This window comes from Python bivittatus, unplaced genomic scaffold, assembly GCF_059951505.1.
Source record: "Python bivittatus isolate LINGU-HERP-01145 unplaced genomic scaffold, Pbiv_v1 ctg000120_np1212, whole genome shotgun sequence".
NCBI lineage: Eukaryota > Metazoa > Chordata > Lepidosauria > Squamata > Pythonidae > Python > Python bivittatus.
In genome coordinates, this window is record NW_028277037.1 from 7992256 (window position 1) to 8019782 (window position 27527).

Consider the following 27527-nt stretch of genomic DNA (forward strand, 5'->3'; position numbering starts at 1 on the left):
AAAAGTGGGGAGAATCTTCCAAGGAGAGAAGTATGTGTGTTTGTATATATAAAAACCTAACTTACATAATGTCCTGCTTTTCAGCAAGTAGGAGATAACCTTATCAGATATCTCCTTACTAAATACAGAAAGAAATTTGTGCAATCAGTTTTATGAAGTCAGGGTTCACTGACACATATTTATAATCAAACATATGGTATAATCACAAAAGTTGAGAGCTGTCTACTTAAACTGAAAGTTTTCAATCCAATTTAGTAGTGTTACACCCACACATATATCACATCCCCGAGCCGGTAATCACTTTGTTACACTTATTCACACCATGTATTTTGACAAACAGATTCATTTGTATAACTTTCTCATCCTTGAATCGAATCACCCAGATTTCAAATTCCTTCTTTTTCCGAACAAAGAGAATTTTCTCCTGTTTTGTCTTCTGAGCATGCAGAAGCATTTTTAACAGATAAAGCTCTGTAGGGCCTCCAGAAAATGTCCAACTCTTCAATTTTTAAATTACATTTAAATTCTAGGAGATGTGGCTACTGCAGTAAAGTGTGTACAGCTCCAATTTTTAGAGAAGCTATTCTGCAGAGAAAGTTGCTTCTTGTGCATCATTAGGAATGTATTTTGTAAGTTCACCCTACTCTGCTGATTTATTATTACATGACAAAATATTAATATTTACCTGGTTTTCTATTGCAGCCTTTCCTTCGTCCCTTGTTGTGGATGTAAGTGCTTCATTCAAGCACTGCAGGCTAAAAATAAATTATTGAACGATATTTCAGATCTAGCAGAAAGCTGAAGGTCAAAAAACATAGAGTGGAGGTCAGGATTGCATACCTTGCCAACTCCAGACGATCACAAAGTTTTTCTACTTCTTCCATCATCTTAACACATTCTGCCTCATTGTCAGAAAAATAATTCCAGTTCTGAAAGTAGACCACCATATGCTTTATCTTCAGGTTTCAGGGGGAAAAAATTACATACAACCGACATACAAGGTATCTGACTGGAGCAGGTATGGCCATGCTATAACACTGCCATTAAAACAGAGGCGTTTCACAAGTTCACTCATTACTTTGAGATCAAGCAGTTAAAGTAACAACTCACAAAATGAACAACAGAAATAATTTAAAACTGAGTTCATTTATTGAGTTCACATCCCATCATATTCCTGAGAGCTCCAGGTTACTTACATGGAGTTCTCGCCTAATTTTATTCCATCAACTCTTTGAGATAGGTTGGGAAGGGCTACTCAAGATCACCCAATGAATACCTGAAGCGGAGTCTCCCGTCTACTATTCTTAGTTATAAGACAAATTTGTCTCTGAAAGTCATTCTTCCCTAAGAATGTTATTTACATTGTTATTTTCTTTCTTGCATGCCCTAAGGCTGCTTACAAAATGCTAATAAAAGGCACAAAGTAATTATAGTACCGTCTAAAGCATTTTTAAAAATCAAGAGATAACCCCCCCCCACAATTTCAAACAAATCTGCTTGCAAAAAAATATTTTGATAGAAAACAAAATCTTAAGTCAAATGAGGCAAAAAGCTAGGATCTTAACTGAGAAGTGACAAACATTGTATCGTGTTTCCATCCCAGGATTAGGAACAATGACAAATGATGTTTTGGATGAATATGCTGGATTTTGAACTCAGAACACTTGACTGAAAATTAGATTTGACAAGAACAATAGCTGTGTACCTTGCAGGTTGTTCGCAGTTTTTGTCTTTCCTTTTTAATGGCTTTTTTCTGTATATCCTTCTCCTTCTTCATCAGCAGGGTCTGTTGCCTAATTTCTTCTTCTTCCTTCTCCTTGGCTAATCGTGCCATTTCTAATTCTGCTTGCCTTTGCTGAGATAGAAGAAAATTCTGGAGTCACCTTCTCTACATCAAATTAAAACCATAGGATGCCTCAACAACTCAGATGGGAATAAAACCAGTATCAGATCTGAAAATCCTAGGCTCTCTCTTTTTAGCAAACTTGTTAAGAATGTCTGCTTATCAAGATTTGAAGGCCACAGGCCTGAATGGTTAAAAGTCCTAACCATTCTTGTTCCACAGCTGGTGATAAGCTAGAAGAGATCAATTAATTACAACAGTCTAAGAATCAAGTAGATTCCATAGAAGCTTTAGGTGTAAAATATAGTTTATTATTTGATTTTTGTCCCATTTTCCTCTAAGGTGGTATATATATAATGCTTCCTCCTCCAAATCTAATCCAATCCTTATTTAGATCAATGACCAGGTCAACCCATCTCCCTTTTTTCCCTACAACAATAACCCCTTTGAGGTATATTAAGCTGAGTGGCAGTGGCTGGTTTAAAGTCACCTCGTGAGCTTCCACAGCTAAAGCATGGACGTGAATCAAGGTCTCTAGTCCTAGCCCAAATCTTCAACTATTCTACCATCTTGGTTGTGTGTCACATATTGATATAACAAAACAGGCTTAAAATGGATCTTTTATACTTAGCAGTCTACTTTTCTTAAAATAAATAATACACTAAACATACAGATATAATTATTAGATTACATGAAACAGTATACTTCAGTTACTTGGGCTAAATTTAAGTATTTTATTGTGTGCAAGCCACAAATTTTAAATTGTTATAACCGCAAGTATCCCAATACAAAATATTTGAGGGTTAGATCCTGACTTGGATATACTTTAAAATGTGTCCACTGGAATCCCTAGGATATTCTAATTACGACTAAGCCTGGACACAGCCATGGCCGGGTTTGCACATGGTCACCCGTGATCCAGAAATCACTAGTGAGCTGGGAGGGATGAACAGATTGTTTTGGAGGCAAAACGAAAAACAAGAAATACCAAATGTTTGGGAGATCCTCAAATCTCTCAACATTTTGACTTGCACAGCCCCTAAACTGCATGAACATCACAACCTTGCAACAACTGGAAAGCTTGTGCCATTTCACTCATTTTATTTTTAAAATAGTTTTTTTTTTTTAATTTGGAGGTCCTGGAGGCATCATGAATCATATGTATTCCAGTGCCTGCAAGTATTACACTGCTGAATCTTACTTTATCTGATGAACCAAAATATGCTTTGATGGGTGACTTCACTTCTTGAATCATCCCAGCCATAAGTTTGTAAACCAGGATTTATCATTTAGCATGTTGCATGCATGCTACAAATTACAGTTTGCTGCAATACGTGAACCAGATCACAGTATCATTAAACTACTAAAAACTCAAGGTTCTATGCATATGCTTATGATACCTTAAATTATTTCAGCTTCATATTTCTTCTATGGTTTAGAACTTACTCTTTCTCTTTCCTCTTGTTCTTTTCGTTTTGCGTCTACCTTTGCTTTCTTTTCTGCTTCTTTCTTTGCCCTTTCTTCTTCTTTGAACTTTTTTATTCTGGGATCACAGCTGTATGCATTATCTTGGAACAGAAAGAAAATGCGAATATGTAGGGGTCACACAAAATATGATATTTAATTGGTTGCCCTGAGAAAGCTGAGTTCATACTTACCAACTAATGTCCTTATCCTGTTCATCTCTTCTTTTTTCCTTAACGTTCTACCTGCCCTGTTTTGCTTTTCAATCCATCTCCTCTCATCTCGACTGCAGAGAAATATGAAAGAAAGCTTGGTTCAGTTCAGATACTCCCCAAAATAAAATCAATTCTGGAAATGTTATAAGCTGAAAAAGGCATTTACAAAATAAGCCATGGTCCTTAAATGCTCCTATGCCACTGTATTCAGTAGTGCTTAAATCAACTAGTTTTGCAGTGGTTTGTTTGTTTTTTTATTTACAAAGTTCAGAATAGTCAGCATATATTTTTCCAGAAAATTTCTGCAGTTTTTCCTTCTTTTTAAAGGTTTTTTACAAAAAATTAAAAAATACAAACCAGGAAGGATAAAAGATATATAAACAGAACAAAATAGTAAAGTACAATTAGTAAAATACAAGTAGGTAAACATGGTCTAAAATCTCACAGAGATGGCAGTTTTTCAATATAACCATAGTTAGTTATAGAGTTACGAAATGTGTTGTATCGCTTTTTAAAGGGAACTCTTGTAATAGTAAAGTTGTATCTTTTGATAAAACCCAGTATTGCACAAAAATCATATCTGCATACACTGGTACATAGACACTTGTGGTTTGTCACTCAATTGTATGCTTTGCCTGAACAGACTCTGAACTTTCTTTACAACTCCATGCAAACGTTACTGCCCTCCCCACCCTAATCATGCTTTTCCTTGTGCAACTAAAACATTTAAATTCTTCTGACAATGTATATTCTTCTGATAAACAGAAATGGTTCTAATTTGCTTCCTCAACATTTCCTACCTGCCAGGATGGAGGCAGAAAATTCAAGCTTTTTTTTTTCATTTTTAGCTAGATAATATTGGAAACCAGCAGAGACCCAAAGCTGTTCTTTGACCTGTTCTTTCCTGACTATAGCTAGTTCTGCCATTTGGTGAAGCTAAACAATTTATCTTTTTTTTCTTAATTAATTCAAAACTTGCTTCCTAGCTCAATCCTTGTCATCTTCAACTGGGTGAGGTGCACCATTCAATACATAACCCCTGTTAGAATCCTAAGGGTGAGGCAGAAACATTCATCATGCTGCTTTAATCATCTTTGTTGAGAGAATTAATCTGTAGTCCAAATTTTTATCTTAACTAGTCAGTCTGGCCACAGTGTTGTCTAGTGGTTAAACAGCTGAACAAGAACCAGAATTATCCAGGCTAAAGTTTCCCCTCAACACCAGATGCTCCCTGGGTAATTTTGGGCCAGCCCCTCATTCTCAGCCCAACCATCCTCACAGAGTTGTTGGAATGAGGAAAAATTGAGAAGAGGGAACGCTATCAATGCTGCCTTGAAATTGGAAGGAAAGGTAGGACACAAATCTAACTTACAATATTAATAATAAGAATATTAGAAAAATATTAGAAATTATTATATTAGGGAGGGGGGGTTCAACTCAGTCTTGACTCCTGGCGAATGCCTGGACTAGTCTCTGCAGTTTTCTTGGCAAGATTTTCAGAAGTGGCTTGCCCTTGCCTTCTTCTTCCCAGGGCTGAGAGAGTGTGACTGGCTCAAGGTCACCCAGCTGGCTTTGTGTCTAGGGTGGGACCAAACTTAGGGTCTCCCAGTTTCTAGCCTGGTGCCTTAACCACCACACCAAACTGGCTCTCAATAATACTGTAAGATGATGATGTTGCTGTGAGCCAGTTTGTTCTAGTGATTAAGGACAAAGAGTGGGGAAACATGAGCTCTAGTCCTCCTTAAGCACAGAACCAGTCTCTCTTTCTCAGCCCTAGGAAAAAGACAGTGGCAAACCACTTCCGAAAATGTTGCCTAGAAAACTGCATGGACTTATCCATGTAGTTGCGAAGAGTCAAAACTGACCCAGAAGCACTAATAATAATAATAACTAAACAACAATAATGTATTTTATATTATTATAATAATATTCAACAGCACAAGTTTATTATTTAATTTCCATAAATCCAGATTTATTCCTAGATAAGGCTTCAATCCTCTTCACAACTACGTATGCATGAGCATTTTCCACTGAATTCAAAGGGATTTATTTCTGAGCAGACGTGTATAGGATTGCTCTGTAAACTCTCTAAATGTTGATACCTAGTTAACATGTGAACTTATCTTTTTGATGTATTAATCATTTCTTTTGAAACACCCTTTCATTTACACACCATTCTGCTTTCTCTTTTTCTTCTTCATCCAAGTAAGAAAATTCTCGCCAAGAATCAAAATTATACCTATTGGAGTAACATCAACAGAGAAAGTCAATAAAATACTGAGAAAAACAACAGCTCCTTAATATAATTTAAAAGCCTTTTTAATAGTCCATATTATTAATATGAGAATTCAGCAAAATTATATTTAGTAACATATTCCAACCAGATTAGAAAGCATAAAATATCACTTTCATTCTTCTGAGTCCTACAATATGAAAACACAATATCTAGCTTTTATTCTGGACAGTAAAAGCACAAGGGAAGAGCCATGGCTACATCATATTTTTTACTGTCACATTTATTTTCTTCCTTTTAACATGTATTTACATACCAGACTAAATGCAACATGAGGCAGAGGAACAGGTGTAACTATGACATATTTATATACAACCACTGGGTAGTAAGAAATAAAAGCTTGCTTCCCAAAGACATAACCATAAACTCAAGACCTGATACCACACCTATGTAGTAGATTAGTGTTTCTCAGCACAGCAGCTTTAAGATATGTGGACTTCAACTCCCAGAATTTCCCAGCCAGTATGCTGTCTGGAGAATTTTGGGAGTTGAAGTCCACACATCTTAAAGTTGCTGAGGTTGAAAAACACTGTAGTACACCAACATTTGGCCTATGCTCTGCTTTCTGAAACTCAGTTACTTATATTTATGGTAGTTTATTTTAGGGAAGATGAGGAAAGAACAGAAATGAAACAAGCTAATAAAAAGCGCCAAAGGCTACAATATTTTATCACATCATATTTTTATGGATTTACTTCTACTAATAACAGATCCACAATTTTCCTAAAAGTTTTATCCATATGATCCTGATAGGAAGAGGCAAAATTAGTTCACTTACCAGAATGAATAAAAGGCATCCACCTCATCAAAGGATGAATTCATATCCCCAAGTTTAGGTACATTTTTCTTATTTGACCATCTGTGGCAAGTTAGCAAATAAACAAATGTTTTTGCAGGAACTGTATCCCCAGCATTGTTCTGATCTTCACATCTAAACCTCTGCATTTTTGATGGGGGGGGGGATTTCAAATTCAAAAAAAAAATAAACTAGTGGTCCAACGTGATATCTCAAGCAACTAAATTCTTAACATGTAAGAGAACAATTGCAACATGAGCCACACCTTGATGCCAACGTTACCATGTTGCCCCAAGAAGTTATGCCTAATTACAATTTACAGGAACAATGTAATATTTAAGTGAAGATCTCTGGAGTGGAATCTATCAGTCGTAGAAACTGACATTATTTTGGCATACTTGTCCCTTGCCATGACAAAGGCACAGAAAGCAATCTGTGCACCATTCTGAAAACAGGACTTTATGGAACAATCTATGCTGGCATCTATTCCTGCATTCCTGTTGCAGGAAGCAAATCTCAATGTTTTGGTATCCACAATCTAGGCCAGTATTTCTCAACCTTAGCAACTTTAAGACGTGTGGACTTCAATTCCCCAGGGAATTCTGGGAGTTGAAGTCCACACATCTTAAAGTTGCTAAGGTTAAGAAACACCAATCTAGACAAAGTAATAAAACTGCTCCAATTGTCATCGAGATATGCTGCATGCAGAGTTGAGCGAATTTGTTTAATTTCAAGCATATTCTCCTACCAATCTGTGAAGACAATAATAAGAACTCAACTGTTCTGTTTTTCATCATCCTTAAGCAGACATTCAAGGAAATCCAGTGATGGGTTGAAAGCATTTGAAAAGTAAAGGCACAATAAAACCCGGGGGGGGGGGTGTGGATCTCTGAGAGCCCAAAACAAAGTTTACCTGGCATTTCTTTCAAAAACTGGAAAAAAAACTTCAAAGAAGTTTTCCTTTGCTTCACTTTTAGAAGGAACTGTGTTATCAAAAGTAGGATCTATGCTGTTAAATGCTCTTCTTTTCACAGGATCTGATAAAATTTCATAGGCTGAAAGATGAAACCACACAGCTCTAACTTATTAAATGGGAGAGAAAAATGTTTCAATGCATGGGGTGAAAATGGAATTCAATTTCTTATTTATTTATTAAATCACATTTATATGGCTGCCCATCTCACAAGAAGCGACTCTGGGCGGTGTACAACAATCAATAAAAACAACAAATATATAAAAAACAATCATTATAAAATATAAAAATCATTATTAAAAATGGAAAAAAACACTATAAAAATTTAACTTACAGACAAGTAACTTTTCTGACCTTTTAAAGAAAATGGTTGAACTAGAAATGATAGGATAAAATTAACATTCATGTTAATTCACCAGGATCAGGTATTTCAGAATACAGGAATTTCACAAGCAATCCATCAATGGGAGTAGAGGAGGAATTTTACTGCCAAGACCCAAGTACAGCACACTTATTCTCTTCCATGAATGTAGTAACTCATTTCTGAACAAATTTCCACTTATCAGTTGTTTCCTAGTTTTTGTAACACAAAATGCATCCCCAGGCTGTTTTCACCTCCAGAACAAGGAAAATTCTTCTGTTTATATTGTGCCAAGGAGAATATTCAGAATGCACATTGGCTGTCATGTTCCTGCTGTTCCTTTGGGGACATAGCAGCATAAGAAAACTGGGGGGGGGGGTGCTCAGAGGGATTAAATATAGTGGATTTTGGGGGTAGAATCAATCAACTGGAGAACTGGGAGGAAATAAGGAAACATAGCTCAGCTGCTCAGAGCAAATAAGCAAATATAGTCAAAATGAAAGTAGGAAATGCAGAGTGTGAAAATTATCTATAGATAGTGGCCATTCATAAAACAGAGGTTGGGCATGAAAACTGATTGGCTAATTAACACATATAATGTGATAAGACACTTAATCTCTATTTAGTGTTACACTTGCTAGTTCTTACCTTTTGTAATACAGGTAAAATAATCATTGTCACCTTCACCTATTTGTTCTCCTGCTGCTTTCCGTTTGTCAGGATGGTGTTTCAAAACCATGGCTTTATCTATGGATTAAGGAAAATAAAAGCAAATATAATCCATTACACATTATCTCAGCCTACCTTTCAAATGGGGAAAAGTGAGCGAACATTGCTATTTCGTGTTTTGGCAGAAACATTCCAGAATGTTAATTGTAGAGAAATGTAGAAGAATTATCAACACTTTGACACCATTTGATTCATTTTTCTAAAGTAAAGGAAATTACAGTAAAATAAAATACATATTTCATTTAAGACATCAACACCCTTTTATGTTTTTGAAAAGCAGTGAAAACATGGCTCTTCATGGGGACATCTGAGGACAAGTGCCTCCAAATGGCGATGCATACATTTTGTTGTAATTTCTTGTTATTAATCAATTTTGTTTTGTTAATTTTAACCCTACTTCTGTCACTCAATTATAAACTCAGAATTTTTGGAAATGGAGCAGCCTAAAAACCAAATAAAATATGTAAAAAATAAAATAAATTTCACTACACATATTAAATGAAATTCTTACTATTAATGACTAATTATATTCTAATACCTGGTCAAAGGAAAATTACATCAAAAATTTTTGGAATTGAGATGACATTATAAATCACCTCTAGAAGGAGTTAAACTTATTTTTAGGAAAATGCATTTGCTTTTGGACTCTATATAGCCCCAAATTTGGGAATACAATACAGTACTAATTTTTACAATCTCTAGGTTTTGGACAAAATGCAAATACACTCTACTGAAAGACTGAGAGACTTCTCATGAAAATTACAACTAAACTCATTATAGGCACAGGTATGATTTCTGTATTGTTTTTGGTCACCAAATGAGCAACAAGCCTTAATGTCAGATGTTTTATATTAAATTCAAGCCACCATAAAATACATTTTACTGTTTTTCTCTAATGTTATAAGTTAGCTGTTCTGACTCCTCCATCACCATCCGATACCAGAGTTCTAAAATATTATTTCCCAGCATAAGTCTTTTAAGCTAAGATCATAATCTTATGGCTCAGCTTAACACTGATGTCACTCCAGTCAGATCTAGCCTTGGAGAGGAAGATAAGACCAGCTGAAGGAAGGAGGTTAAATTGTCCCCTCGTAGCAGCCCTAGAACTTTCACACTGCAGCCTACAAGTGACTATGACACGGGAAACAATTCAACTTTGGGAGAGGGAGTTTTATTGTTTTAGCATTTTCCAGAACAGGACACAGTTGCTCATACAGTATAACCACTTTCAGTACAGGATTGAAATGAACTTACGGGCTGCTTTGATTTGTTTCTGGGAGGCCTTATATCTTAAATGTCCCAGTCCAAGAACTGAATAGTGATCCTGATTCTAGGAGGGAAAAATGCAAATATTTATAGCAACTAGGTTTAATAACAACTGTCCACAGAAACTGTAACATGAAAAAAATATATTTCCCCCCGTAGTCTCCCTTGTCTAGCTGTCTGTCTTGCTACTACAGAACTTACTGCATTTTGCTTATATCAACAGATCTCAGGCTCCCAACTTCACACTGAAAGTAATATTGATCTTACTAGAGCTCTAAGAACATGAATAAAGGAGTACAGACATGCAGTTTATATAGTCCTCTGTTCTTTGCTCCTCAAACATGAGGCAACTACCACCACAGAAGTGCTGGGGCAACCTTCCCCAACTTGAGTCCTTTCACATGTTCTGATCTACAGTTTCTATCACCCTTAATTAAAAAAGAGGTGAGGGAGTTGTAACCTAAAATATGTAAGGAGCATTCAAGTTGGAGAAAACATTGCAATTAATCAGCAGCAGCATCTTCATCACCATTCACAAAAGCAGACTTTTCATATATTCATAAATTCAGGGCCTGTTCTAGGAGTTTTATAGTTGGCAGAAACAGGGTATACTCCATATGGTCACTGTTCGTTTATGGTTTTTCCCCCAGCCTAGTGACATTGAGCTGAGCAGGTTATTTGGAATTGCTAGTTTAGTTAGCCATGAAAAAAGGATGACTTTGTAAGTACAGCCCAGTATTAATCTCAGAAAAGGACCTAACATGGTACCAGATCATACAGAAAATCTTAGAATGATTCTAGGAACATCTCAGAAATAAGTATCATTGTAAGACCTAATGTCTAATTACCACAGGTTTCATTCCCATGTAAGTGGGCAAAAAATAACAATTTCCTTAATCCCCCCCCATTTGCAAATATCACCTCCAGTATGTCAATTAGCCAATGTGACCTCTGTATTATTGCATGAATATTTCATTTCTGAATATACTTGCTCCAAATGTTCTTGAATACTGATATGCTAAAGCAGACAATACTTTTAAAAAGAGTCTTTAAGAAGTCAGGGAATAAAAGGTGAATCTATTTGTCACATAGCTGAAAACTATTTAGAAGAAGAACGTTTATAAAAAGTCATAAAACCTTTATTAAACTGTGAACATTTACAATTATACAACATTATAATATACCTTCCAGTCCTTTGGATCAAGAGTTTTTAACATGGGAAATTCTTCTATTTGTAATTCTTCATCTCCCGACTCTTCAGAGAGCTCTTTTTCATCTTCCAACTCTTGGAAAGAGGCAGAAACATGTATGTTTCTCCTCTTCACAAACGCTTCAAACCATCTTCCCACAGGCTCAACCTGGCAGAGCACAGAAGCTGCGAATACAAGCATTAGAAAAACTTAGCAAAGGCTCTTCTCCAATCTGAAATTTATGTTTCCTCATCTCAGCACCATTACCTTGGATTTCCTTATTCACAAGTGCTTATTTAATCAAAAGTAAATGTCTTATGCATCTCAATGATTCTCTGACTGCTATCAAATGTAGTTAGGATTTGGCAATTTCATCCATGGGCACACAAATGCCCTGTAATTAACTGCAGCAATTAAAACTGAGAGGGCCAATTTGGTGTAGTAGGTAAAGGTGCTAGACTAAGAACGGGGAGACCTGAGTTCTAGTCCCCTCTAATGCACAAAAGCTAAGTGGGCAACTATGGTCTACTCACTTTCTTTCAGCCCTAGACTGAGAAGTTGAAAAGCATTCTGGAATAATTGCCAAAAAACTTCCAACAATGTTGTCAAGAAACCTGCATGGATCTATCCATATAGTTACCAGAAGTCATGATTGAAATAAAGGACACATAAACAACAATTAAAACTGAGTGCAGCCAATATAACTGATAAACCAGAAAAAATAATAGCCAGAAAAGTATATCATTTTGGTAGTGGAGTCTGTGACCAAGAAAACATCTATATAAAAATATACATTTCTAAGCAGAAGTTCCTTAGAAATGAGTAAAACCCATTTCCTGAAAATATTTAAGTTTATTTTAGACTGGGATCCCAATTCATTTTAATGATTTATCTAAGCAACAATAGATTCTGCAGAATTATAGCATGAAACAAAGCCATTTTTCCGTGACAGATGAAAAATCCATACTGTCTCTTTCTTGTCTAGAATACAGCAATTGCCACCATCGCTAATGCTAGTAAGTTATCATGTATATCAAGTGTCTTGTTTAAAAGTGGTCTAAAAGGATTTTTCTGTTCCTTCTGGTAAGTTATTATAAAATGTGACAATTCAAAAGATTGATTGATGTCAAACTAAAACAACAGACATGTACACAAATAATAAAAGCTTTCAACGGAAGCAAATATATACAGGCAGCTTTCTGCTGCTGTGTAGTTTTTATGAATAATGTTAGGGAGAATTAACAACAGTGAGAGGAAAGCTTGCAAGGCACTCTTGCATTTAAAACATCCCTGGTGACTAGCTGCAACTAGAAACTCCATGCAATTAATAAATGCATTACTAGAAGAGGAACATTTCTCTCCAACCTTACTGCATCAGTCCACTTGATTTTTGAGTTATCTATGGAATAAAAAAGCTTGTTTCTAAAGCTCCATTGTCCCCCACAACTTGCTAGGTGGAAAGCATATTTAAAAAAAATTTTTTTTTTTAAGAATTAGATTACGCATTTCAGTATTGGATGTGACGAAGGAGGCCTTAACCCCCTCCGAATTCAATGAAGAAATGCAGCAGACGTATCTGTTACTGAACTAGGGGGGGAAAGCATCTCAGGAACTTTTGGAGCCTGTTGACAAGCCTGATTTAGTGTATATATTTGATCCGTTAAGCAGAAGAACACGGAAGATACACGACTAATAATTTTACAGTATTAAAAAAGCTGCTTGTTTGAATGCTGTAAAGATGCCCTTCTTGAGAAAGAACAGACTCGACTTGCTCTCTTATTGCCTAAAGAGACGCAATCAACCCACGCTGTTGCTCTGCTCCTGAAATTAAGGAAAGCGTGAGGTTTTGCTCCTTCCCCTCCATCTCAGGTGCTTCAGGGGCCAAAGACGTGAGCAGCCTCCAGGCTCAAGCGCTAACTGGGGCAACCGGCCACCACCTGCGACGCGGGGCCCGCCCTGCTGCCTGGAAAGGAGGACTGCGAGGCATCCGGAAAGCTCCAGGCCGGCTGGTTCTGGCACCTTCTCGCCGCAAAAGCAGGGAAGGCGGCATCCACTCCGGACGGGCTCCCGGAGACGACCCATGCGGGCAGACTTCTTAACCCCAGCAGCGAAGGGGCCCCTCGCCGCCGCCGCCTCCCCGACCTACGGACGGTCTCGATCTGCCGTCCACCCCCAGACGAGGTCAGCCAGGCGCTGTCCCCTGCTGAGGCGCCGAGCGCCGTCATTCAACAGGGGCAGCGTTTCCCAGCAGGCAGCCACAGCGAGCCGGGAAGCGGCGCCCGGGCACCTCGGAAGGGGCGGCTCCGGCAGCCCCAGGGACTCCTGCCGGGAAGAGCTCCCCGGTTCCCGGCCAGCCCCGACCGAGCCTGGGCGTCTCCCGCCCCGGGCTCCAGGAGCGACCGGCTCGGGAAGGCGGCACGTACCGGCAGACAAGGCTCTGGTGACCGCGGTGGCCTGGCCTTCGGGCGCCCCGCGCAACATCTCGGCCGGCGTCGGCGCGCTGCGCCCTTCGGCCCTGCTCGCGGGTTGCCAGGTGCCGGCGCGTGGAAGGCCCGGACACTGCTTCCGGGTCGCAAGGTCGCCGTCGCTTCCCCCTTCCCGGGCAGGAGGGAGGGAGCGCGGAGGCCGGCGAGTGGAGCGGTCCGCGAAGGCGGTTCCCTCCGCCCGATTCCGCCCGCCGAGGGAGAGCGCCTCTCGCCCCGCCGGGAGAGTCCAGGGCTCAGCAGAACGAGGCCGACGTGGAAGTAAAGCGCAGCGATCGGAAGAACCGCGGAATGGACGGCCGGGCGAAGGGGAGACCTTTGGGCGTCCCCCGTCAGCTGGGCTGGGCTGGGCTGGGCTGGGCTTTGGCGTTCAACCGCAGGGGGGGAAATCGAGTTTATCAGTCGGTCCCCGGCGGTGCTGGCTGAGGAATTCTGGGAGTTGAAGTCCACACATCTTAACGTTTGCTAAGGCTGAGGAACGCCGCTTTAACCGAAGGAAAACATGGAGCGTGCGTCTGTGTGGGTCTAGACACAGATGTCTCTCTGTATCTCCGTGTGTGAACACACACACACAATCATACACACAGATTGCATGCATGCACACACATCCCATTGCAGGATTAGATTTCAGCTCAAATTTCGCCGTTCTTGCTACATCCTTCTCCAGCGGAGGTATTTCACTAAACGAAAGCAAAACAAACCGCCTCCTACGTTACGTTTCTAGCTCCTACTGCCGGTTTCCCCGGAGGAGGGGGGGAAAAGGATCATAGAGTAGGTCCGGCACCGATTTGGTTCCCCGACGCGCTACTTCCGGCGGGGACTTTTCCGCCCAGTCGCGGAAGGAAAGAGCGACAAGCTGCTGTGTAATGTCGAGCTAGTTCCGAGGCGTTCTGCGCATGCGCAGCAGAGGGTGTTTGGTCGGGCCTCGGTGTTAGTGGCGGCCGCGGAGGAGACGCGATGCCGGATTATTTGGGGGCCGATCAGCGCAAAACCAAAGAGGAGGAGAAGGAGGATAAACCTATCCGTGGTAGGAGCTTCACCCGGGCGGTAACACGTAACCCGGGCCCCTAGAAGGCGGCTGTATTCACCCAAGCCTCTTAGCCAGGCCGAGTCAAGGCCCCGCGGGTGCCCTCGCGCAGCGCACGGAGCTCGCTCAGGCGGCTCAGTGTGTCGTGCGAAGCCCGTTTCTGGTTCAGTTGGGTGGATGGCCCAGCCGGGTCAGGCGTGTCGTGTGAACGCAGCCAAAGAGCATCCCCCTTTGCGGGAAGCCTGCGTGGAGTCCCGCCCTGGAACTAGGACTCCTTCAGGCGCTTCGGGCCCCGGGCTGGCTGGGCTCGTTCGGAGCGTAGCGCCCAGACGCCTCCTCCGATCTCGCGTCTTTGCTCCCGGAGTAGGCCGGGCTGACCCTTGGAGGGCCTTTATATGAAGTCCTGCCCTCCGGAGGCAACCGTAAGCTCCGTCTGAACGAGGTGGACTCGTAGTTCTGAAGAGAAGCAGAGTCAGGAGGCTGCAGCGCGCAGCATAATTTCGTTGTGTTAGTCCTCGTAAAAATCAGAAGATCGTGAAACATTGCTGAGTAAAACCCTCCTTCGTTTACTGTTAGTAGAGTGTATTTATTTATTTTTCATTAGATTTATCTTCCAAGAGTTGGGTTGAGTTCAGATGGGTTTATCTGCCTAAAAACGTCTTTGACTGTTTGTGGTATGCGAAATGGCCACAGAGACACGTTTCTGAACTGAAAAATGGCTTCATCTGGTTTTCATTGAGCTTACCTCTGGGGAACATTATTTTTTAGACCAGAAGTTGCCAGCTTGTAAATCACCTTTAATTTGTGATAATGCTGCAACTTTCCAACTATATTGTTTCACAGAGATTCTGTTACTAGGCCACATCAAATAGTTGAAATCAGTTGGAGCTATTTTTGAACAGAGATGATTGAAATGGGTCCTGAAGAGAATTTTAGTGCCAAAGGCCCAATCTGTAATGTGTGTGTGTGTACACACACACATTCTGAGCTATTTAATTCCTAAAAATAAAAATGACATTTATTTGCAATGTAATAATATTGTTTACATGGAATGCCAAATTATCTTTACTGGACCAGTTTTATTTAGTTTATTATTAGATTTATATCCCTCCTTTCATTCTAGAAGTCAGCATGAAGTTCCTAGTGCTCCCTCCTATTTTTCCCCACAGCAACAACTTGGTGAAATAGGTTTGTCTGAGAAAGAGTGACCATCCCAGAATCACCTACTGAGCTTCCACGGCTGAAGGTGAACTAGAATCTGGGTCTCTGCATTCATAGTCAATCACCTGTTTAATTTCAGAAATAGAATTATTTGCCCCAAACCATTCTATATGGAAAAGAGATGAAATAATAGAATAAAGTTCAGGGTTTTTGTTTTGTTTGGTTTTGTTTGTCCTTTAAGGTTGTATGTGTAGTACCTGATGATAAAATGAGATTACTGTAATGACATTGTTATCTGTTGGGAAACAAAGTAAAATGTCATTCCTTTACTATTTCAAATTATCTCTGTTATGTCTCTCAGCTTTGGATGAAGGTGACATTGCCCTGTTGAAAACTTATGTAAGTACTTCATGTAACTACCACTTCTAGCATACTTTGAGAACTGGTTATAATGAAACATTTAGGAAGCATCTGCATTAAACAAATTGATCAGGATTCCAGAGGGATATTCATATTAATATTTTGCAGCAAAGGTGAGAAAAAACTTTATGGCTTCTTAAAGGCTAATTGATTGTGAAATATGTTTTCTTGGATCACTTTCCATCTTCAGATGCATAGAATATTGTCCTCATTGAGTATTTTTTACACATACAGTCAGGTCCAGAAATATTGGGACATTGACACAATTCTAACATCTTTGGCTCTATACACCACCACAATGGATTTGGAATGAAACAAACACAATGTGCGTTAACTGCAGACTGTCAGCTTTAATTTGAGGGTATGTACATCCAGCTCAGGTGAACGGTGTAGGAATTACAACAGTTTGCATATGTGCCTCCCACTTGTTAAGGGACCAAAAGTAATGGGACAGAATAATAATCATACATCAAACTTTCCCTTTTTAATACTTGGTTGCAAATCCGTTGCAGTCAATCACAGCCTGAAGTCTGGAACGCATAGACATCACCAGACGCTGGGTTTCATCCTTGGTGATGCTCTGCCAGGCCTCTACTGCAACTGTCTTCAGTTCCTGCTTGTTCTTGGGGCATTTTCCCTTCAGTTTTGTCTTCAGCAAGTGAAATGCATGCTCAATGGGATTCAGGTCAGGTGATTGACTTGGCCATTGCATAACATTCCACTTCTGTCCCTTCAAAAACTCTTTGGTTGCTTTTGCAGTATGCTTTGGGTCATTGTCCATCTGTACTGTGAAGCGCCGTCCAATGAGTTCTGCAGCATTTGGCTGAATGTGAGCAGATAATATTGCCCGAAACACTGCAGAAGTCATCCTGCTGCTTTTGCCAGCAGTCACATCATCAATAAATACAAGAGAACCAGTTCCATTGGCAGCCATACATGCCCACGCCATGGCACTACCACCACCATGCTTCACTGATGAGGTGGTATGCTTAGGATCATGAGCAGTTCCTTTCCTTCTCCATACTCTTCTCTTCCCATCACTCTGGTACAAGTTGATCTTGGTCTCATCTGTCCATAGGATGTTGTTCCAGAACTGTGAAGGCTTTTTTAGATGTCGTTTGGCAAACTCTAATCTGGCCTTCCTGTTTTTGAGGCTCACCAATGGTTTACATCTTGTGGTGAACCCTCTGTATTCACTCTGGTGAAGTCTTCTTTTGATTGTTGACTTTGACACACATACACCTACCTCCTGGAGAGTGTTCTTGATCTGGCCAACTGTTGTGAAGGGTGTTTTCTTCACCAGGGAAAGGATTCTTTGGTCATCCACCACAGTTGTTTTCCGTTGTCTCCTGGGTCTTTTGGTGTTGCTGAGCTCACCGGTGCGTTCCTTCTTTTTGAGAATGTTCCAAACAGTTGTTTTGGCCACGCCTAATGTTCTTGCTATCTCTCTGATGGGTTTGTTTTGTTTCTTCAGCCTAATGATGGCTTGCTTCACTGAAAGTGACAGCTCTTTGTATCTCATCTTGAGAGTTGACAGCAACAGATTCCAAATGCAAATAGCACACTTGAAATGAACTCTGGGCCTTTTATCTGCACATTGTAATTGGGGTACTGAGGGGATATCACACATCTGGCCATGGAACAGCTGAGAAGCCAATTGTCCCATTACTTTTGGTCCCTTAACAAGTGGGAGGCACATATGCAAACTGTTGTAATTCCTACACCGTTCACCTGAGTTGGATGTACATACCCTCAAATTAAAGCTGACAGTCTGCAGTTAACGCACATTGTGTTTGTTTCATTCCAAATCCATTGTGGTGGTGTATAGAGCCAAAGATGTTAGAATTGTGTCAATGTCCCAATATTTCTGGACCTGACTGTATACACAGTTGCAGTTGGAGGGAGAAAGAGAATGGAGTTAAAAGAAGAGACAGAGTTACCTGTAGACAGAGTCTTTTACCAAAGAAGTAATTAAATATGGCTCAAACATTCTTGCAGTGAATTAATTACTGGATGTCGTGTGATCAGAAACATAGGTTTCTGTTTAATCCGTGAAATCTAAATACATCTCCTGGTGAATGTGGAATGAATACAGTCTTTTCATTCTGGATAGCAGAACTTATCTACCACACAACACTGCTTTTCTTTACAAATTGTTCAGATGAGACTAATACCAGAGCCCTGTTCAGGCACCACAGAAAGGGGTAAAACTCACCATGGTGTTGCATCCTCTCAATGGTAACTTCTTATCTGCAAAGGCATGTGCAGTTTTAGTGAAGATGTTTGCACCAAAGATGTATTCACCTTTCTAGCTCTATGTGTTTTAGCTTCCGAATGAGTTGATTATCTCTTTTTGATATTGCCTGCAAGAAAATGTTACGTGATCATGTTCTTAAGTTTATATGCGAAACAAAGTAGGGCATATAAACATGATAAGCCCTACTTCGTTTAATGTTTATAATGTAAATAAACATTGGACTGTAGCTCAATCATGCAGTGCTTGATTCCAGTGTAGGGGGGGCTCAACTTTATTCATTAGCATTGAGTGTCAAAAGCTGGGAAAGAGCCACTTGCAATTGACCAGGGTTAGCCAGTGATCAGCTTGATAAGGCTGTTAGGCCTGAATCACAGAAATTTGGATAGATTGTTTAAGGCTGCAGTAACACAAATATTTCTTGATTTCCTCAGTCTGTAATCTTTTTCAAATCCAGGGCCAGAGCACATACTCAAGGCAAATCAAACAAGTAGAAGATGACATTCAACAGTTACTTAAGAAAATTAATGAACTCACAGGTACTTTTTTCTTTTAGCTTTAGAGGCAGTGATCTGTCTGATGCTGGCCTTGACTGTTCAGAGTGCTGAATTTCCTAAGAGGTGTAGTTCAGGGTTATTCTATCATTTGTGGTAATTCCCCAGAAAACCTCAGAAGCGGAAGGGAGATTAAGCAGAAGGAAAGAAATGAAAGTATTTCTTCAACTGAGAAAAAAGGGGAAGTAGAGAAGGTGGAATCAGATAAAGAGAAGGTGCTTAAATGTAGTCTTGGGAATGTTGGCGTTGCCTTGGAAAAAAGACAGCAAGAATCTCCGTGGAAAACTGGGGTGATCCAATAGTTAAGAGCAAGGGTTAGGATTTGGAAAACCCCAGTTTAACTCTACTAAAGAATTACTTTTCTGGGTATAATTTGTGAAGTGTTAAAATGTTTTCTGTTCACCTTGTGAGATTTTCACAGTGTTTGTCTGCGAACATCTGGAGGCACCTGCTGCTTTCATCCAGATGACAAAAGCAGCATCATGCTGCAAACCCTGCTCCTTTTGGACGTGTGAGTGACATCACACCACTTACATAAAGAGGCAGGGCTTATGATATGCTGCTTTTTTCAGACTGACCCTTTTCATACGCCCCTGCTCACGCCATTGCTTTTGACCCTACGATAACACCGACTTTAAAAGAAGGGTTTTTTTTTCCTTTTTGTCACCTTTGAGTTGAATTGGTAGTAGCACTTTGCTATAGTAAGCTAATGCTTGAGTATATACTGTGTTGATCTGAATGGCAAAATGGCTCCTTGGGTTTTTTTCCCTTGTAGGCATTAAAGAATCAGACACTGGCTTGGCTCCACCTGCCCTCTGGGATCTAGCTGCCGATAAACAAACTCTTCAGAGTGAGCAGCCACTGCAGGTGGCCAGGTACATAATACTTTGTTGTTCAATCACTGTGGCAGCAAAGCCCTATCAAAATGAATAGTGTTCAGTCCTTCATGCATGACACGTGCTTCTTGTTAAAGAGTGAAATTATCTTAGGGACCTTTCTGGTATAATTAATTGATTATGTGCCATCAAATCAGTACTGACTCTTAGCAACCACACAGATAGAATTTCTCCAGGATGATCTATTCCCAGCCTCATCCTTCAGATCTTCTAAAGGTTTCCAGTAAAGTATACAGGGCTATACAGGTAGTCCTTGCTTAATGACCACAATAGGGACTGGAAAATTAATCATTAAGTGGGGCAGTTAAGGCATCACATGACTGCACCCAATTTTACGACATTTGCGGCGGTTGTTAAGCAAATTGCTGCAGTTGTTAAGTGAATCACCATGGTCATTAAGCGAATCATGCAGTTCCCCATTGATTTTGCTTGTGGAAAGTTGGCTGGGAAGGTCTCAAATGGCAATCACATGATCACGGCGCTGCAGTAGTTGTAAGTGCGAGGACTGGTCATAAGTTGCTTTAGTGCCATCGTAACTTCAAATGGTCGCTAAACGAATGGTCATTAAGCAAGGACTACTTGTATTTCAATGTGATGGTAAAAATGTTGGCCTTCACAGGGAGCTGTTTCCTATAAGATGTTTATGTACCTCTTAATTGCATGCATGTTTTGCCTCAACATTTGTTGCATCTGGTGGAAGCTGACATGTTTAATCAATTTGATTATGCTTATCTTAGGGTTTTTGAAATCTATGGGATGAATGGCAATAACACTGAAAGCACTTTTAAATGTATATTTCTTTCCTTTGTTGTTGCTGATATTTTCATCTTAATAAAAAAAATCTTCTTAATGAAGAAATAAAATGCAACATAAAAAAATTTGAGCTACTTTTATTTAACAAGCAAAAGTAGAAATATAATACTAGTGTAAATGGTTCACACTTGGCTGAATGCTGGCAGGTTAAACTTGATTTGTTTATTGAATCATTTTCTCTTTTACTTAGGTGTACAAAGATAATCAATGCGGATTCTGAGGACCCGAAGTATATTATCAATGTTAAACAATTTGCCAAATTTGTGGTGGATCTTAGTGATCAAGTGGCACCTACTGACATTGAAGAAGGAATGAGAGTTGGGTGAGTTGGTGCTAATGCTTTATCACCCTGGGATTCTTCAACAGTAAATTTATAAATAAATAAATTTATATAAATTTATCCCATTTATATAGCTGCCCATCTCACACAAAGCGACTCTGGGCGGCGTACAACAATTAAAATAAAATAAGCGAATAAAAACAGGCATTATAAAAAGATAAAAAGTTGTTATTAGAATAAAAACTTTATCAGACATTTAAAAAAATAGATTTTAAAATATACAAAGTCCACGGAGTTGAGTTGAGTTGAGTTTTGTTTTGTTTTGTTTTATTTTAATTATTGTATTTTCTATATACAAGTAGCCCCCAGTTAAGAACAAGTTCTGTTCCCAAGGTCTGTCCTTAAGTCCAATTTGTATGTAAGCCAGAACAATATTATTGTATAATTCTGTATAAGTAGTATTGTGTAATTAACTTGAACCACTGTGTATTTAACTCAAATTTTGCTACAGTGGGCTCCGTTCTTAACTGTGGGTCGTCCTTAAGCTGGGCATTCTTAATCTGGAGACTACCTGTATTTTAAATATAACTTTGTGGGGTTAATTATGTATTGTATCGCAGTTCCCCAAAATTACTTGTTTTACTTGAGAATACAATTCTCATTACAATTAAGTATTAGAAAACAATACAATAACAAATTAAGAGCTTGACTTCTTGGTAACTGCCCTGATTTGTGCCCCTTTGTCCCCCCGGGATACACATGCAAACCAAGCCTTCAGAGTAGACAACTAGTTTCACTTTTCACCAGCTTCAACATTGCGAGTAGTTGCATTCTTCAGCAGGCATTTTTCCACCTCCTGATTGATAGTCTGACCCAGTCAAAAGTAAAAGTACCAAATGAGTCACTTTTTAAAAATCTGGACCTGTGCTTGTTCTCAAAAGCATTCTAAGGAAGCAAATCTTAACACATTACGAAGTGTGTCTAACATGTGTATGGCCCCAAACTCCTGTTTTGCAAATTGCTGCTTCGCTGGGCATTTAGAACCCAGTGGGGTGTGGGCTACATTGTAGATAGACAAACAGTTGCCGTCTGCTACTGTTTTGGTATATGTATCGTCTTGTCTTGTAAACTGACTTGATTCCTATGGCAATGGGGATTATATAAAACTATAATAAACAAATCAAGGAATTAATAAGCGAAATAAAAATGCCTTGATTATTTGCCTATAATGCATCAGAGCGGGAGTCCGTTTAGCAACCCTTAGGAGGTACTGCTATTGAGAAAGTCCTGTTCTGCATCTTAGCCTACTTTATGTTTCTTGAAGATAATTTCTGTTGATCGGCAGGTTCATGTGGGAAAAAGCAGTTCTTCGGTTATCCTGGTTGTGGGCTCTTTGGGTTTTATAGGTTTAAGCAACAAATTAAATCTGGCCTGGAAATGAATTAGAAGTCATAAAGTTACATAAAACTGTTGCATGGCAATATCAGTGGTTTACAGAAAAGGGATACTATAAACCATAACTGACTGTATCATTTCAAATAATGTTGGCAACTTGGGAAGGAATTTATACCAAAACATTAGAAACATAATCAATTTTACCAGCCTTTGCAAGGCAAGGAAAGAGAGGGTCCGCAAATAACTTCTAATCTTTCTGCAGAAAGTTTCATAGTCCGAGTGCTGTCCTCCAGAAAGCTCCAGATCTTATTGCTTCCCTAGGAAAACCTTCATTCACCAGTATTTTTTTCTTTTAATCAGATAAGCGGGGTCTGTGTAATGAAGGGCAGCTTTTCCTCAATTAATGCCCTCCAGATACGATGGCCAATGCCACATTTAAGATAATGGCAGTTGTAGCGGAAAGCACCTAGGGAGGCCCAGGTCAGGGAAAGAAGAGAAGAGTTTATTTATTTATTTTATTTATAAATCAAATTTGTACACCACGCATCTCACTGTATGAATGACTGTAGGCAGCTTTTAAAGTTTAAAGGCCAAGAGCCAATTCCAGTTAGCATACAGCTGATAACAAATCAGATTTTCAAAAGTCTGATTTATATGATTTTTGGGGAACATTCCAAGCTAAGATTCTGACTGCTACACTTTGAACTAGTTGTCATTTTCACCTGTCTTTAATATGGTCACTAAGATGAAAAATGCAGTCCAACTAATTATTGCAACACCTAGCTAGAACTGGCAGTAATTTCTATAAGCATCATATGGGAGACCGTTTATTTTGCTTTCTTCTGAAGTATTAGCCCATTGTAAAATGCTTTAACTGCAGAGGAATATAGCAGAAACTGGAAAAATCTAATCCTGATATCATAGATGGTTTGCTGTGCAGCTCTATTCTGTTAGTATGTCAATATTCTGCACACAGCCTACTTTCCTAACTTGTCAGAGGAATGCTTTTGAAGTGCTTTAAAGACATATTCAAAATAAGGCTTTTCAATTTCTTTATGCAGTGTGGACAGAAACAAATATCAGATCCACATCCCCCTACCTCCAAAGATTGACCCGACTGTCACTATGATGCAGGTGAAGACATCTCTTAATTCTTCTTGCTATCTCTAACTATTCTAATTGGCTATTTTATTTCATAGAAGGAACTTCTAATTTTACATATGTATGGACATCTGTTTGGTCACACAGGTGGAGGAAAAACCTGATGTTACATACAGCGATGTGGGAGGATGCAAAGAGCAAATTGAGAAGCTGAGAGAGGTGGTGGAAACTCCCTTGCTTCACGTAAGTATCACGTGTTTGCATTTAATCATAAACAAACAGCATGCTGTAGACTTTGCTTTTGGCAGCAGAAGGACATAAATTGTGGACGTGCCTTCTGTAGTTTGTTTATTGGGCATCTGAATAAGGCACTGTGGCTTGTTCCTCTCCTAAAACAAGACAGGTTCGGATGCCATGGTTTGTTGCAGGCTTCTGATCTTGGTTTGCTAGGAGAACAGACCAAATGTCATTATCAGCAAACAATGTAAGGAGCTAATAAGCTGCCTGTGGTTATCCTTTTCTTTCTTTAACTTGCCAGAGTTTTTACAGGAACAAAAAAGGAGACCCCAGATATTTGGGAGTACGGTTTGCACAATCCATGTTATACTGGGGGGAACTGAAATCTAAAACATCTGCAGTGCACAAAATTGCATATACTTGGAATGTTGAAGTTTTAATGAGTACCGGTTGGCATTGGATCATTTATTTTGTTACTACTGTACTACATAAAATTTTTGTCAACTCCTGGGGTATCCTTTGGGCCCTCAGTTGGTTCTCTGTTTCTTTAAAAATGGAATAGGTTCATGATCATTCATTGATAGCTTTTGAATTATAACCTTATGGCAGTCTTTGGCTCCTTCTGACAAGCTCTTTGCTCCAGTGTGCTTGCTGCTAGAAGTCAGTGATGGGATCGTGACAGTTCTAGAGATTTTAATCCCAGTTTTTTGTTCTCTCTCTCTCCCTACATTTATAGCCAGAACGATTTGTCAATCTTGGGATTGAACCCCCCAAAGGAGTACTTCTGTTTGGCCCGCCTGGGACAGGCAAAACTCTTTGTGCTCGAGCTGTTGCTAATAGGACCGATGCCTGCTTCATCCGAGTGATTGGGTCTGAGCTGGTGCAGAAATATGTGGGAGAGGTAATGTTGGGGAACATCTTGCAACCTAGATTCTGTTGTTTTCTTGGGTGGCTTCTCTCTAGATTGTCGGAGTCTTCCTGTTGGCTCTTGGGTGCATAATGTTGCAGGCTCCCTATTAATGGCATGTTTGTGATTCCATTTTCATGGATTTTCCCTGCCCCTTTGCTGCTCTATTGTATGACTGGATGAGGAACACTGAGAGCTCATGCCAATGACAGTCTTTGAGCATGTAGATTCAAAACCCTATTCATTATGTAAGGTTACATGAAAGACTGTATGTTGGGTAATGGGTGTTGAAAGGTTTGCAACCAGTACAGTTTCATGTGTGTAAATCATTTTGAACTCAGGCTGTTCTCTTGGTTCAACTAGAGCAGTGTTTCTTAACCTTGGCAACTTGTAAGTTGTGTGGACTTCAACTCCCAGAATTCCCCAGCCAGCCAAGTGGTATAACAGATTAGCTCACAGAAGAAAAAATAGTTACTTTTTCCTTCTGTTTGGTTTAATAGGGTGCTCGAATGGTTCGGGAGCTGTTTGAAATGGCCAGGACTAAAAAGGCATGCCTTATCTTCTTTGATGAAATTGATGCTATTGGAGGTTCGTCTTGATACGCATATATTTCTTTAATGCTTCATATAACATTAACTATGAATCTTTTTTTTTATAATGGAAATAAAACTCTGCTTCCTTCCCAAGAAGCTCTTTTTTCTGAATATTGACATCTTGTTTTGATTTACTCTTAATTTATTTGCAAAATACCAGTGTAAGTAGTCAGTGTTGACAGTGGGATCAAAACCATGCCTGGATCTTAGTCAGCATCTTCAGTCAACACACAGTTCTGAACTACTTGTTTCTTTATTAGGTGCTCGCTTTGATGATGGGGCTGGAGGAGACAATGAAGTCCAGCGCACAATGCTGGAATTGATCAACCAACTTGATGGCTTTGATCCAAGAGGGAATATTAAAGTCTTGATGGCAACTAACAGACCTGATACCTTGGATCCTGCATTGATGAGGCCTGGAAGATTAGATAGGAAGATTGAATTTAGCCTACCAGATCTAGAGGTTTAGAATGCTTTTATTTCAAAATAACGGTGCTAATGGTGGTGGTGATGAATGTGTTGGCGTATTTATTAGAACTGAGTGACTTTTATTGAAAAGAGACTTTTCATATTACATCTCTGAACTGTGTACCACTTAAAAGAGCAAATTAGACCAAACATAATTTCTCTAGCAAGTTTGTAATTTTTTTCTTTTGAGGATCAGATTTCCTCAGATTAATTGGGGGGGGGGTGTTACATGCTAGGTTAGAGTGGGTTGAGCTTGACCAAGCCCTTTTCTCTCTCTCTCTCCCTCCTTCTCTTCTTAAGAATCTTGTGCAAGTATGAGGCAGTGAGAGTAGAATGTGTCTTCTCTTGTTCCACACATAGTCCATCCGTTCTCTTACCCCTACACTCATTCATCCCTACCCACACTTCATCTGTTCTCTGTTCCTCACTTGTACCCATTGGCATGCTCAAAGCTGATCTGTCTTGCCTTTCTTAGGAAGAGCAGGGCAGGTGTTCTTGATGTGAGCCTGGAGTCCTCTTGAAAGCCAGTCCTTATGGGAACTCGCGTTTGCTAAACTATCTGACTTATTTCTTGTATGCCTGTCATAACCAGAGCCTGATTCTTATTTTCTCTAGGGAAGAACTCACATATTCAAAATACACGCTCGTTCAATGAGCGTTGAAAGAGACATAAGATTTGAGTTGCTAGCTCGACTGTGTCCTAATAGCACTGGTAAGTTAAACATTGTAGATTTTTTTTGGATTTCTCTCCCTCATGCTTTGTTGCCATGCTTCACATTGTTTTTAAATCCATTTTTGTTCCTCCACCCCACTCCACCCCCCGCAGGTGCTGAAATTCGCAGTGTCTGTACAGAGGCAGGTATGTTTGCTATCAGAGCAAGGCGAAAAATTGCCACTGAGAAAGACTTCCTGGATGCTGTGAACAAAGTCATCAAGTCCTATGCCAAGTTCAGTGCCACTCCTCGATACATGACTTACAACTAACCCAGGATCTCTCAGAGAACCCCCAAGAAGAATAGTTTGTTTCTGTGGTGTGCTGTAACGTAGCTGGACTAGTAGAAGTAAAAAGAACATTCCGACTTACATGGTGGTTGTTCCTGAAGGCATAAACGTTCAGCTTCATTGTGATATTCAAGTAAAGATTGTGAAATCCAATTCAACTCTAAACATTTATGCTTCTTGTTTTTTATTTAATCCTTTCTAAATCAAATGTAAATCTCTTCACCCTGTTTAGGTTAAGCTTTGGGTCAGGAACACCTTTGAGAAGAGCACAGTAGTACCTTGGTCCACAGGTCCCTAGACATGAGCAACTGCTCCGTGAGATGGTTTCTTCCAGCTGGTTGGAGGACTAGGGCTGAGCATCTAGGAATGCTGCGCAGTGGAATTAGTTTTTAAAAAAGAGAAAAGAACGTTAAAATGAGAAGTTAAGGTATTGTACTGCTGGTTAGTGTCTTTATTATAAGCAGGGGATGATGCAGTAGAAGGCCAACGTACGCTTATAGATGATTTATCACCATTCAAAAATGAATGAATTGGCTGTATAAAAATGACAAATAGGATCCTCTCATCAAATATCGCAGGATGAAATGCTTCAGGTTCCAGCCGCTCCATTTAAAAAAAAAAAAATTATTTATTTATTTGGTGGAAGGAGTCCGTATGTGCAAGTACTACTACTAATAATGTATTAAACTTGTACAGTATGCTGCCCGACTCAGAGGTTCATAACAATCAAACAAAGGTATTATAATCAAATCAATAGAACATAAAAATCAAGAATAAAAAGTAAAGGCAGCTGCGTTTAAACTCTG

The 27527-nt window shown here is 39.6% G+C and overlaps 2 protein-coding genes across 8 annotated transcripts in view; one reads left to right on the plus strand and one right to left on the minus strand.

Annotated features, from left to right (window-relative positions):
- Positions 1-13878, minus strand: part of DNAJC2 (DnaJ heat shock protein family (Hsp40) member C2) — a 19424-nt gene extending 5546 nt beyond the window's left edge. For 3 of the 6 annotated variants that reach the window (XM_088134954.1, XM_088134953.1, XM_088134952.1), the window contains exons 1-12: positions 13554-13877; positions 11125-11315; positions 9929-10004; positions 8594-8692; positions 7525-7666; positions 6594-6674; positions 5696-5761; positions 3502-3593; positions 3290-3411; positions 1706-1855; positions 841-929; positions 686-755 (exon numbers count right to left, since the gene is read on the minus strand). In XM_088134954.1, coding sequence (XP_087991080.1) covers positions 686-755; positions 841-929; positions 1706-1855; positions 3290-3411; positions 3502-3593; positions 5696-5761; positions 6594-6674; positions 7525-7666; positions 8594-8692; positions 9929-10004; positions 11125-11315; positions 13554-13611 — 1236 coding nt within the window. In that variant the 5' untranslated portion in view covers positions 13612-13877. Of the gene's footprint in view, positions 1-685; positions 756-840; positions 930-1705; positions 1856-3289; positions 3412-3501; positions 3594-5695; positions 5762-6593; positions 6675-7524; positions 7667-8593; positions 8693-9928; positions 10005-11124; positions 11316-13553 lie in introns of all 6 variants that reach the window. The other 3 variants (XM_088134957.1, XM_088134956.1, XM_088134955.1) reach the window with 1 other exon arrangement.
- A 67-nt stretch (positions 13879-13945) lies between these two features.
- Positions 13946-26886, plus strand: PSMC2 (proteasome 26S subunit, ATPase 2). 2 transcript variants are annotated; one of them, XM_025165878.2, is made up of 12 exons: positions 13946-14285; positions 16163-16200; positions 18933-19014; positions 19805-19904; positions 20929-21060; positions 23475-23547; positions 23662-23757; positions 24488-24652; positions 25159-25246; positions 25512-25714; positions 26335-26431; positions 26546-26886. In XM_025165878.2, the coding sequence occupies exons 1-12, from the start codon at positions 14210-14212 to the stop codon at positions 26701-26703; spliced, it is 1308 nt and encodes a 435-aa protein (XP_025021646.1). In that variant the 5' UTR covers positions 13946-14209; the 3' UTR covers positions 26704-26886. The 2 variants fall into 2 exon arrangements, with proteins under 2 accessions (XP_025021646.1, XP_007426983.1); XM_007426921.4 differs by lacking the exon at positions 13946-14285 and adding an exon at positions 14337-14640.
- Positions 26887-27527: the final 641 nt, after the last annotated feature.

What these genes read in the sequence shown, in the direction of transcription:
- PSMC2 (XM_025165878.2), top strand. Translation starts at nt 14,210, where the DNA reads ATGCACACACATCCCATTGCAGGATTAGATTTCAGCTCAAATTTCGCC. An exon ending in TGAAATTGATGCTATTGGAG is followed by an intron (nt 25,247 to 25,511) that starts GTTCGTCTTGAT and finishes TTTCTTTATTAG; the next exon opens with GTGCTCGCTTTGATGATGGG. An exon ending in TTAGCCTACCAGATCTAGAG is followed by an intron (nt 25,715 to 26,334) that starts GTTTAGAATGCT and finishes TATTTTCTCTAG; the next exon opens with GGAAGAACTCACATATTCAA.